At 38.7% G+C, this 13,450-nt stretch overlaps 1 protein-coding gene across 15 annotated transcripts in view; it reads right to left on the bottom strand.

Moving 5' to 3' along the window:
• Positions 1-1,645: 1,645 nt before the first annotated feature.
• The window catches only part of FABP6 (fatty acid binding protein 6), a 38,077-nt gene continuing 26,272 nt past the window's right edge, over positions 1,646-13,450 (bottom strand). For 11 of the 15 annotated variants that reach the window (XM_065030049.1, XM_065030050.1, XM_021289115.2 and 8 more), the window contains 4 exons: positions 5,911-6,015; positions 4,872-5,047; positions 2,903-2,992; positions 1,646-1,780 (listed from right to left, as the gene is read on the bottom strand). In XM_065030049.1, the coding sequence (XP_064886121.1) occupies positions 1,727-1,780; positions 2,903-2,992; positions 4,872-5,047; positions 5,911-5,977 (387 nt within the window). In that variant the 5' untranslated portion in view covers positions 5,978-6,015 and the 3' untranslated portion in view covers positions 1,646-1,726. Of the gene's footprint in view, positions 1,781-2,902; positions 2,993-4,871; positions 5,048-5,910; positions 6,016-13,331; positions 13,391-13,450 lie in introns of those variants that run through there. The other 4 variants (XM_065030048.1, XM_021289134.2, XM_065030045.1 and 1 more) reach the window with 2 other exon arrangements.

Here is a 13,450-nt window from a genome sequence, read left to right as displayed (position 1 = left end):
AGTTGGGGCAGATTAAATCTGATAGCAGCCTCTGAAAGGGAAAAGACTTAAGAGAATTTGAGCTGGCCTAATAGTGCTTCAGTTGATAGTTATCTCCAGAATGCTTGACATGTTGGTGGCAATTCCACATGTTTAATTTCCAGGTAAATACTTTTTTCATGTGACTGTAATTGTTTTTCTTTTGTGAAAATATATCTCCTCAGAAACAGCAAATGCGGAAGAGTTCAGCCAACCTAAAGACACTTTTCTGAAGGCTTTTTGCCACGATTACTTTTGGAGGGAGCTGCAGAGGTGCATGCAAAACTGAGTTAATTCTTGAGCAAATGGATGCAAAACTTTGTGCCCTGTGCTTGTGCTGTTTGATGCTGTCAGTTGCAGCACAGTCATAGATCAGAATTTTTATATGGTGATTAACTCGTACTTTCCTGGCAGCCTTTGAAGTATAAAAGGCTGCTGCAAAAGCAAATGCAGCAAAACATGGCTAGGAATACAAAACAGGTTACCCTGCTACATGGGAGGATGTTGTAGATGTAACCAAAGAAATGAGAAATCTGCTATTAAAAAAAAACTACTAGTGAGTACTGACAAGAGCTGCAGCAGGGGATACAGGTGGAAAACACTCTGCTAATGTTGATCAGGCATCAAAGGTTAAAATGAACTTTCTTAAAAAAGTCTTAAATCTGCAGCTTTCTGCTTTTTCAAACAGGAAAGGGAAACTACTACCACCTACCTCCCTGTTTCTGAGAAAGTCATGATGTGGTGCTTGCAAAGTTGTCAAAGGCACTGTTTGATCCTTTTGTTTTAGCAAGTTTTACGCACTGTAGTCATCGATCTAAAATTGATATAATGCTCTTTGATCAGTATAATCATCTCACCAGTAAAGTGTACAGGTGTTGCTTAATAAAACTTAACTTAGTGCTATTTTTTACTGAGAAGTCTAGATACTAGCAAATGTGGGGCAAATACTGGTGGATTCTTAGTGATAATCTGGCATGAGTTTGGTTGGTTGGTTTTTTCAAGGGGTGTTTGTTTTGCTATCTGTATTGCTGCTTCAAGACAAACCTGAAGACTGTCCTCTGCTTGAAAAGACAGCAATGCCTTTTTCTCCACACGAAAGCATCTCTTGCACGCTTTCTAGAGAGCCTAGATAAAAATGCCACCTTTCCTTCCAAAGCTTTGTTTTCCTGTATAGCGGGGAGTAACTTAATCACATGCAGAATCTGAAAACAAAATGTGCCAGTTGCAGAACACAAAATATAGTTGCTTCTAGAACTCGAATTAGTGGTGTCTGATTCCATTTTGTGTTCAAAGCAGGGAATCACCATGTTATCAGCTTCATTTCCTTTAGGTCTTGCATGTTGACACAGGCTTTGGACACAGTGTTGTGCCATTCTCTAGACAGAAGCTGAATAGAGCTTCTGTTACATTGGTGGTAGGCAACATTTGAACAGGGCGAGCACGTATCATATCCTGAAATACTCGGACTGAAGCAGCATCATTAAATGCTTTGTTGTATCTTCTGATTTTTGCATTTTGATTTTCTGAGTATTTGTCAGATCTTTAGTAATGGGGTAAGCATTAATGCTGAGGATAATGCGACTGAAAAAACAATGCTTTGTGTTTGTAATGTAAAGAAAGAGAGAGATAAAGACAATCAGCACTCTATTTTATTTATTTGTATTGTAGTTCATTTTTCAGTGCACTGGAAGAAACCGGCCTTACTGCCTTAAGCAATCCTTTTGCTGGTCCTTTTGTAGACGACACCAGAAGCAGTAGAAATCTGGAATAAAGAACAAACCAAAAATTTGGTTGAACAGTTGAAACTGGACCTTCAGTGTCACAAATTATGAGACCTGCTGCCTGGCTCACAGATCCTGGCATTACCAAAGGAACATTTCCCCTGGGGTAGGAGACATATCTAGAAAACAAGCTGAATGTTCTTGTCAACTCTGAAATACACATTGCAAAAATATTATTGCACAACTTCTAAACAGGGGTTTAGGGATAGCTGTAGTGTATCCTGTGTTAGACATGGCTTCACTAACTCCAAGTTATCAGGGTTTTAGACAAGTGAGATAATTGTTCTCCAAAACCAATAAATGATTGACATTATTACTGTCCGGAGAGTGAGTGGCGTTTCTTGATTCACAGAGTGAGTAACTTCTGGTTAGGCTCTGAAGATGTGCTTAGACACGTCACTAGCACAGATGTAAGTCAATTCAAGAAAAAAATTGAAAATCAGAAATCATGATGTTTGACAATCCTATGTGTTTTGCAAGTTTTACTATAAGTATTGTAGTTTCAGTAATCTCACAAAGCTATGTTGCCATTTTGTTGATAGAATGGGATACGACTTGAAATCCAGCCTCTTTTTTATTTGTTGCCATTTTTCTTGTTTTTTCTTTTTCCTTTGGTAAGACTAAGGAAATAGTGTTACACAGAAATTCTCTGAGGAGGTACAGATAGATAGTTTTCTAAGGATGAAACAAAGTTAATAACTTTATAGAAACATGTAAGTAGTAGGCAAAAAGTTTTATATATAATTATCTTTACTCTTGAGGCATAGGCACAGTGATTATAGTCAAAGACATGGCACCCTGGGAATCTTCCCATCTGAACATTCCAGTACAGCTATAAAACTCTGTGTCTGTGCCCAAGATGCAAGATCTATATTTCTGGTTTATCAAAGATGGATTATTTGGATTAAGCCTGCACAAAATTGTAGATTACTTACAGTGAAGGAAAAAGGTATTTAACAGTTTTGCTTTACTTTTAGATAAAGATTTTTTTTTTTCTAAATTCAAAATTTTAAGCCTGCTGCTCTTGGGGCTTGTTTGTTTATTTGTTTTTGGGCTTTGTTTGTTTTGTTTTTATAAACTAACCTGGATATTTGAGAACTCACCTCTACTAGCTTTCCTCCAGAAATCTCTGCAGTGTGACGGTAGTTGGGAAAATCAGCTACTATTTTCCCATCTTCCATTTTAACAGTTGCCTGTAATAGAGAAAGGTTTAATGTTCCCTGGGGTTACTGGTATTTATATCATCAGATACACTGTAAATATCCATACACCTGATGTTTAACGTTTTTACTTTTAAAAGAGTAGAAGTTGTGTATTACACATGCAGCTTCATGAACAGCACTAAGATCCTTGTACCTTAGTTCTAAGGTGTTCACAAGTAGTAAAATATTCATTTAACAATACATGCAAGTTCCATACCTAAACAATATTCATTCATAGCTCTAAAAATTATTTGACTACAGGCTATGCTTCTTATTTGGTCCTCAATGTTTTATGTGGTTCTCTTGTTTTGCTGGTGAAGTAAAAGGCACGATTGTATGAGTTAATTTTGAAGTAGCATTCTCAGATACTAATAACCTTCCTGCAAGCAGAACAAACGTCATTGTGGACATCTGATGTGAATCTTTTATCCTAGATCCTGAGTTTCGTCACTAGAATTCATCTTGGTCATGTAATTATAGGTGAACATGACTGCATGCTCTGCAGTCACAACTTTATACTAAAATATGTGCCAGTTGCTATAAGAGCTGCCTCTGTATGGAAGAAGTAGCCAGGATGCTACCACGAAGATCAGCTGACTGCCAAAACTAGATGTGTAGTTCTTTACAAACTCAGCCTTTGTCTGTACAGCTATTCAGTCTTGCCTATGCTTTTAGTAATAAAGACAGATGAGCCAGTCATATGCAGCGCAGAAAAAAAGAGTCATTTGCAAAATGAAGAAATGAGTGGACTTTTTTTTACCAGAGACAAGGAAACCATCTTAGTAGTTTCTGTATTGTTTAGTGACACTGTACTAAAAGGCTGTGGTTTCTCTGCTGAGAGTCATTTACTCTGCCTCCATCTTTGGCCCCTTAATGGGCTTTGGATTGATGAAGTGCCCAGGACCAAAAAGAAGAGAATGGAATTTGTAATATTTCAAAATTGTTAAGCTTGCAATAAATTGACCAACACAGATTGTGTCTTATTCTATCTGTTCGGTTTCAGAAAGATTTCTCAAAGCCAAACACATTTCTTTTTCCTTCTCGTAATCAGAAACGTATGAGTTAAAAAAAGCATCCTGGCAATCAGGTAATGCTATTGCTGTTCTCAGTTTGTCACAGCTCCCTGATGCAATCACTGGTGTTCCTGTCTCTTCAATACGTACAAGCATTTATCCAGTAACCTATTGTAGGGTTCTGGACACCTTACAAATGCAGAGTTTAGCTGTCACAAAATGTCTTATCCATTTGAGTAGATGAGAAATGAATGTGGTTAAGCAAAGTAACCATTTCAGAGCAGGATTTGTATCAAAGTTTTGTCCATGGCAGGAGTAGATCACTATTGTGCAATCTTCCTTCTTGCTAGACACTACTTAAGTTTCAAGTTCCTCTGTACTTCCAACAACAAGGAGGATATAGAGATTTCTTTTTTCCCCCTTCACTTTACAGATTCTTTGGTTTAAGGCTCAGGCTCAGGTGGCTTAAAAAGGTGAGTGCTGCTGCCAGGCCTGGGCAGAGCAGGGATCACAGCGCTCCCCTTGGGCCGTGCTGCTGCTGGACAGTGACACAGCTGCCAACCCGCTGCTTGCAGTTTCAGTGAGCATTATGTCTGCTTGAGCTGCGACACCAGTACATGCTTGACACTTTACCCTTGTTCTTTATTAGTACATACAGTTCTGAAGCTCTAGCTCTCTTTAAAATCAGATTTAGATTTTTTGCTAGGGCCATCAAGAAATAGAGCAAAATTTATATGTTTCTAAGCTATGACAGATAAAAAAAAATTAGGGAAGATGTCCCTGAGACATATTTGATTTTCACCCTAAATTAAAAAACAACTGAGACAGCATAGAACTTAAGAGCTAACTTAATTTACCTTGAACTTTTTAGCACCCATTGTCTCCATGTCCGCTTCCTTGCCAATTGTGAATGTATTGGTCGTGGTGCGGCCTCCTGGGAAATGCTGCGTCCAGGTGAAGTCATTTCCATTCTGCACCACCTCAGTGACTATTTTGCAATTCCTTCCCATGTCAGCCTTGTCACTGGGGAGACCTTAATCAATAGAAACATACAGTTTATCAAAAGTAATAGCCTACCAGCTGTATTTGAATTGAAGCCCGCTAATGGTATGTTTGTTCTCAGACATGAATGTCTGAACATCTGATTTGTGGTTTGTTTGTTTGTTTGCTTTTAGTTTTGTTTGGTTTGTTTTTTCTTTTTCCAGTGGTATCAAAGCTCTGAGTTTAAATTACTATTCTAAAGGAAGATATAGGCACAACAATGCATTTGCTAAAATATTAAGTTTTGGTCTTGCATTCTTTTGCCTGAGAAACAACACACAGAATATATCTATAGATACAACATATATATAAATATTCGTAATCTACACTTGCAGATGTATGGAATTTAATGCGTATGAACTTATGCCTTTGCTATTTAGCTGCACATAGCTATTCACTATTTGCTATTGCTTTTTAAATAAATGAGCACAAGCACAGATCACAGTGTCCCTAAGAGCTTTTACAGGGTAATCTCTGAAACAGGTTTGCACAGTCTTCTGAAAGCATCCTCAGAAACCTGTTCCTGTGTAAGATTTTGAGAAGCATTTTCATACTAAATTTCTACTCACACTGATAAATACTAAGGACAGAAAAAGTGATGTTTGTGATCCTTATACTGCACATATCTTAGCCCTTCCTTCTGCTGCCACTGCAAAGGAATACCGCTCCTGTAGAACAGGACTATCTCCTGTGGCTGACAGTGCTTGTAAGAATGAAAACTGTCATCTCCTTGCTGAAGCACAGAGCGCTCCTACCAGCCTTGGCCCCTGTTGATCTCAGCACATTTGAGTAAAAAAACCTTAGTATTTTTAATTAATTTATAATCTTGAAGACTTACACCCCAGACATACTTACCAATTGCCTTCACAAACTCATCGTAGTTCTCATCACCTTCGAATTCGTATTTGCCTGCGAATGCCATGTTGCCCTGGTGATGTGGCTGGTAGAGCAGAACAGCAGCTGGAACAAAGAAGAATGGAGAAGTGCAGATGGCTCGAGGGCCTCCTTTTTATACACCAGCCTAAGCTGTTCAGCCCACCTACATCCACACCCACTGGAAATATACTTTTATGATCTATGTGAGTCACTAGCACGGATGGCATTGACCCGTATGAAAATCAAGGTTACAATTCAATTATACATCCTTGACAAGAACCTGGAGATCAGCAGAAATCAAGGACAAAAGCTTGGTTTTGGTGTTAGTATGTATTGAAACAAAGTGATATTATTTTTACTTTGAAGATGCCACTGATTTTGCAGTCAGGATGGAATAATGACAAAATATGTTATAATGAAACAGGGAGAAAATGGCTTCAAAGCAGTGTCCTGAGATCACAGCCTTGCTCTATTTGGAAGCATATCCTATATTAGCTAAAATATGAAAAATAAGAAACAAACTGCATAGATTCCTAAGTAATTCTGGTAGGACAAGGGCTATTACAAGATTCTGGGTAAACTACTGCCCCTACATGTCTTACCTTCTCTCCACACAGAAAAAAGAATTATTAAATATTTATTTTACACTACTTGGGTATAAAGTACATTAGATTAGTCCCTGGCACCGTGATCCCATACCTTATTTAATATCAAGAGACAAATAATGCTTTGTAATGCTTAGCAAATGTTTGTACAAAGTACAAAAAAATATACTGCTTTTGGAAAAGCAGAGCTCTGATTTATGTAAGATACCCATATGTTAAAGGTCAGGGAGGCTGCTGGGTCATTTAGAACATAGACAGGAGATGTCCTACGCCTAACGAACCCATTGCCACACACAGAGAACAGGGCAGGAAACGCTCAGCTGCTGTGTCTTGGCATAGCCCCACTGGCTGAGGATACAGACCAACCACTTTAAACCTGAACAAAACATCCCTAGGATTTATGTGAAATTGTGTCATAGATTGGAATTTTGTTTAATTAAATACATCTGAGAAGGAACTGAAAAATCTACTTTTCCCTGGTTTTATAAAAGTCCAGAAAACTATATAGCAGCATTCAACAAGTTTTGTTGTATGCAAGTGGGTTCCTTTTCTTAAATGCAATTAATTTAATCCCACATGCCAATGCAAAAAAAACATGTCTATTTAGAGTCAAGAAACTGATCTGAAGAAGAACAGAAAACAAAGGTCTACTAAGTTTCACCACTGCTGTCCTTGTTATACTTTCAAATTGATGTACTCCATGTCTGTATTTCTAATTAATAGACTTATCCATACCCACCCTGCCAGAGAATGAGACAAACTTCAGTAATGGGATGAAACTTAAAATGTTAAATATCATAAATCATAATATACCATTACTGTAAAACTATACAAACGAGAAGCGTTGCTACATATAACAATTTATTGCTAATAACATTGGGTTCACATAGTCAGTTGTGCACTCCCTCAGCATGGGCTCAAAATCTTTCCTGTTGGGCAGTGGGGTTTAGTTTGAGCTGTTCTACCCAGCAGCTCCCAGTCAAGCTCCTCCGGCTCCTCTCTCCTATGGTCACACACTGACTGTTTCTTCATGTGCCCTCACAGATTTAGGACTGAATGTAGACCAGCATTAAATTCAAGAGGAGCCAGAAGTAAGATGGCCTGTACCCAACTGTTTAGTCACAGCATAACAGTGTCCACAAAACTCCTGGAATTAGTATCAGTCAGGGGAGATTTAAGGTTTTATTAAATATATTTGCTATATATACATATATATTTAATGGCATATTACTTGTCAGGGTGTGTTGCAACTCAATGACAAAAACTCTCTTTAATTTGTATTAATATTTTATTTACTAAGCTGCTTTCTTTTATGCAAAACCTCTGCTGTCTGTAAGCTACGCAGCCTTTAAACCAAGTACGGAATATGCAGGACACAGGAGGTTTGAATAGGAGAACATTTCCTGTCTCAGCAAAATTTTTGCAGTTACAAAACTTTTTCTTAAGGGGAAAAATGAGAGGGATTTGAGAATAACACACTGACTGATGGGTGAAAAGTCTGAATCAGGCCAGAAGGGAACTTCTAATGGGAAAGAATTTTCTGACCAGAGTAAGCTTCAGAAAAGTCCCAGTCAGTTTTGTGAGGGATTATACCTGTGGACTGGAAAAGAGCTTACCTCATGGTTATGAGTTGGAAATTTATATTATTGCTGTCTTTTTTTTTTTTTTAATTAGCTACTTCCTCCCTCAAGTCTTATCATCTTATGAAAGGAAAAATAAAACTTTCAAATGGAGATATGGTTTTTCAAGTTGACAACAACCCTTTTAAAACTGTTTAGGTGTATGTTCCCAGCAGGAAAGCAGTTTTCTAGAACAGATGCAGAAAGTGAACAAGAGTGAAGCATAACAAAATCATGGTCAATTTGTAAAATAAAAATGGAGCAAATGTCCTAGGAATTACTGCCTTCCCACCCCCTAACCCTTCACTCTCCCCATATTTACTCAGCTTTAAATTGTACCATGCTGTGCAGTGACTGTCTATATTGTGCTGGAGTTCATGATGCCACAAAAGCCACACCATCTGCTGTCTGAATGCAGTTAAAAGGATGTCTCCATACTGGAAGTAGGAGAGAGCCACATACCTTCCCTCTGTGAACTTTCCCCACACTCTTTTCTGTGATTAGCATTCGAAACACAAGAGTGTGGGAGAGAAGTAGAAAACTGGGGGTTTCTATCTCCATTAGAAATACATAAGATTCAGGAAAGGAACAGAGAAACTTGCTTCACCACCAGTGTTTCCTTTGCACTTTTAATTTAAAAGTGTCTGTAAAATGATTCTGACTGTTCTGCAACCATATTTGACACTTAGTTTTTAAATTAAAACTCCTTCAGCTTAACCCCAAGATTCCTGAACCTCATGACCAATTGTGCAGGAGCAGACAACTGAAAAGGAAACTTTATCAGCTGGACCCAGATGCTCAGGCTCTATCTCTATAAAGAAAAACAGCATAAGCATGGAAAACAATGAAGTAGTCGCACCCACAAAGAAGCATCAGTTCTTACTGCTATGATAAACCTAAGCAGATCGATACCAGTTAAGCTACAACTGTGTAAACTCTGTGCCATTAAAAGAGGCAAAATCCCCAGTAATTTCAGTCATACACAGATTCGAAAATATCATTCACAGAAAAGTACCACCAAGCCTATTTCATACATGAGAAAGTGAGAAAAAGTGACCTATTAGAGCTTATGATATAGTGAATGGATGATGCAGCCAGTAATAAATCCTAAGTCCAGGCATTAACACAGTGTCCACAGGACAGCACATTAATTTAAACATTATTATAATAAACAAGCCCTTTGAAAACAACAAGAGCTCTGATCGACCATTTCCTGTCAGCGTGACCCGTGGAGTTTTACACTTGCTCCACTGATGGGCCGTGAGACTCTCTAAAGCTGCTGAGCAAGTCCCCAGTCTCCAAATCTCAGATTCTTGCCATCTCCATAGGGCTCTGAGTGCTCTGGAAGACACCGAGTTTCCAGCCCCCCCTGAGCTCTTGGGGAGCAGGTGGCTGGTGAGACTGAACTCGGGTCGGCTGAGCACCAAAGGCCTCTACTCTACACCAGGGTCTCTGTGTTCCAGAGGGACATGCAGAACCCTGGGAAGAAGGTAAACGAACTCAAGCCATAAACTCTTGTATTTACATAAAATTATTGAGGGACAACGCCACTGATGTAGTAACACCACATGGACCTTGGAAGATAGATCAGACTGGATAAGAAAAATGCTACAGTTCTGTGAAACAGGAAAAAGATAATCAGATTGTATGAACAGTACCAGAGTTTTTATGTTATCTCTCTCTATAAAGATCAACTTATATTGATAGCTATTTTGTGATCTGATATAAAAATGCTGACATCTACACAACTCTACAACACTTTGAGCTTGCCTGCAGTGGGAATATGGTGGGCATGGAGCCAGTGTGTAGTACAGTGAATTACCAATGAGTAACTATTTTACTGGGTGGGTCACTCTTGCCTTGCACTAAGTACGAGTTTATTCACCTCCAAGGAGCTGAATGCTGCGCTGTGCATGAGGGTTCCAGAGCAGGTTACGAACACACATCCAAACAATAAAGGTAAAGCTACACATGCTAGTAAATGTTAATAAATGTGTTTGCTCTGCCTGGCTGCTCAGGATCAGAATCACTTTAGAATAAGCTTTGAGCAAATGTGCCATTATCTGTACCTCTCTGTGCAGAAAAATGTTCAATGTACGTTGTGAATTTGCACCCGTGTTTCTGCTGACTTTTTCTGAAATAAATCCTTATTTTAATTCCTGCCTTTTTTGTTGCAAAAGGTAATGAAATTCAATCATGTACTGAAGAATGAAGAATTCCACTAAGTAGTCTTCCAAATGCCAATACAATGGAACAGGCTGCCCGGGGGGTGTGGAGTCTCCTACTCTGGACACATTCCTGTGTAGCCTCATCTAAGTGTTCCTGCTCCGGCAGGGGGACAGGACTAGATGATCTCTTGAGGTCCCTTCCAGCCCTTAATATTCTGTGAAATACTGAGTCTGGACAATGTTTATTCCAAGAAAAAAGGGATAGAATCCCTCTGACTTTACTGAAGTTATGGTCACTTGCACAAGTCCCTATCTCTTCAGTTTCAGCTAAAACCAGTATCTGTTTAATGACCTTACAATTTGCATTTACAATATTCATGATTTTCTCTTCAGAGCCATGACTATGTCATGCTGCTTTTGCATCCTGCTACAGCCATGCTTCATCCTTGGTGGGCTGGGCACTGAACTAAATGGTACAGAGATCCCCAGAATTATCCAGTGAAAAAAAAAATCTATGTATACATGTATTTTAAACACATTACATGTATTTAATTCATTCCAAATACTACAACATAGAGCCTGCACAATGCTGCAGTCAACCTGGGTTATGTTATGCTTTTGCTTAACAGAACTCAGTTGAAATTTGACTGAATTAACAGCTATAACTGAGACCAGTGGAAAATTAAAATAAATTTCCCTGGCACAAGATGAGAATCATAAGAGAGAAAGGCAAAATAAAAAGCTTCAGGTGTAAAAGCTGAAAACAGCTTTCAGAAAGTGGCTATTACCTTCAATGTACTCAGCACTGTCTATCATTTTCAACGGAGAAAAATGCAGCTGTTCTTTATGTAGGTCAAAGAAAATATAATTATTCGAGAGGAGCCTGTTCCTGCCATCTGGTGGCCGACAGGCAGGGCCATGGGTCAGGCAAGGTGTCCCTCACCTCGCCAGTGCAAACCCCTGACTGCAGTTAGAGCACACCAGGGTTTGCCACAGCTGCATCTCCAAGATGAGTCACTGACCCCTTCATTCTCTATCGGGTGGTTATAAGCAGCTCGGTAAGATTCACGTTAAATGCATCATTTATATTTATACAAAATTATATCATTATAAAAGCAATAATGTTCATATGTTTCATTTTGGGACAATTCTAAATGAAGACGATTTCCTAAGCATTGGGTTATGGCACCACCAAAATATCACATTGTATTAGTCCTTGCTTAAATACATTTGTATTGCTATCTTGGCAATCAACAACACACAGGATTGGTTCATACAGATTTAATTAAACATTATTGATCAGAGGACAAATGCTGGTTTCCCTGAATTCAGTGGGAACCAGCTACCGTTGAACTAACACTTCAACACAATTTAATGAATCTAAATTTACGTGCAAATGCTATTTGTGGCAGGCTGGCATCTGTGAAACCCACAGAGAAACACAAATAAAGGTGTGCATGCTTAGATGGAACAGTACTGTTTGCAGACAGAAGGCAACGAAATGGCAGAACCTTATTCTGTGTGGTCTAAGGAGCACAGGCTTTTTACACTAAATTTGTCTGAGTGGGAAAACAAAAACCCAAACAACCCCAAAACATGTATTCACAGCTGTGCTTACCTAACTTTGAAACCTGAGTCACTGAGCTAACATCAACACATAGTAAACCTCATACTTGAATGTATATGGTCAGGATTATGGGCAGGAATCAAACCAGTAGTTACAATGAGAAGTTATGCAGAAAGGCTCAACGCTTGTATTTGAATTCACCAGGATGATGGGACTTGCAACTGTGTGGCTGTTGCAGGCAGTCAGCATGAATAAGTTGTTAAAGAAGTAAAACTCTTGTGGAAGCTTATACCCAAAGGAAAAGTTGATCCAAAGCGAGCAGTTAATTCCCTCTGGCTCCCAAGTCAGCTACCTCTGATATGCAAAACAGCTGAGTCTTCAAATGCTAGTAGGAACAGAGGGAACTTTCAAGAACCAAATCAAAGGCCTTGGATATCTTTACTTTCAGAATTTACTTGCCACGGAGTCATAAATATAACGCTTTTGCATTCTTTTTGTCATGTCAGAGTCACCCTACCCTTGAATGTCTCCCAGCATGCTTTAAAGTTTATTAACCTTTCAGATGTGTTGTATAAAGCCAACTGAGATACACTCAAAGAGAAAAATGGAGATAAGGAAAGTAATTCCATTAGTGAATGAACTAGGCTAAGTGACTACCTTTGAAGTGCTTTTAGAACTGGAATGCAATTGAACAAGAAATACAGATGCAGAACAAAAGTAGGAACTCTCCAGTGAAAATAAAGTTACACTTAATGATTCTTTCAGAATGAAACTGACTCAGGAAAGCTTGTAAATTCTTAATACTCAGCTGTATCTGGCAATTATTCAGCAACTCCCTGTAGTAAATGGCTAATGATTCCTTTGGTATTCAGAGTAATCATTCACAATGAATTCAGAATGAACTTATTTCATGTTAATGTAATGTGCAATTCCATGGGAGTCCTATTATAATGTTGCCTTATTAAGTATCCACTTAATATAGTACTAGGTGTTACTGTTCTAAACTCGTAAGTGGTAAAAAAATAATTACCAACAAGAATTATTGAAAAATTAGTGCTTGTACAGAGTCCATATATTTAACAGAAATGCACCAGCCAGCTCTATAGGACTCTTACAGGTGACACAGTACAGACTCAGTCCTCGCCATGGGTGTGACATTCTGATGGGCAGGATCTGCCTAACAAACACAGGAAAGAAAGGATCCTGCCAGAAGCTGAGAGACAAACATTTGCAGGGGAGGAAGACACAGATCTTTCAGTATTTTTGGGACACCCCAAAATTTCTTATTTCTTGCCAAAACACTCTCTCAGGAAAACTTTCAGTCTGTTTGGATCTCCACAAAGGTAGTTTCCAGACAGCAAGATAATCAAGTGATTCATTCAAACTGTAGTAGCTGGCATAGGAAGAATCTGTAAGAAGTGTTTGGTTCTGTTGCCCCTACCTGGTGTTCCTGATCTCTAGTGCTACCTCAATGGGACTGCTGAGGTCTGGTTCGGGCAACTAAAAATGAAAGATAAAATAAAAAGGTATTTTTCAGCTAGATCACTACTCTGATTCAGT

Source organism: Columba livia, chromosome 14, assembly GCF_036013475.1.
Source record: "Columba livia isolate bColLiv1 breed racing homer chromosome 14, bColLiv1.pat.W.v2, whole genome shotgun sequence".
NCBI lineage: Eukaryota > Metazoa > Chordata > Aves > Columbiformes > Columbidae > Columba > Columba livia.
This window is presented reverse-complemented; position numbering and strand designations above follow the sequence as displayed.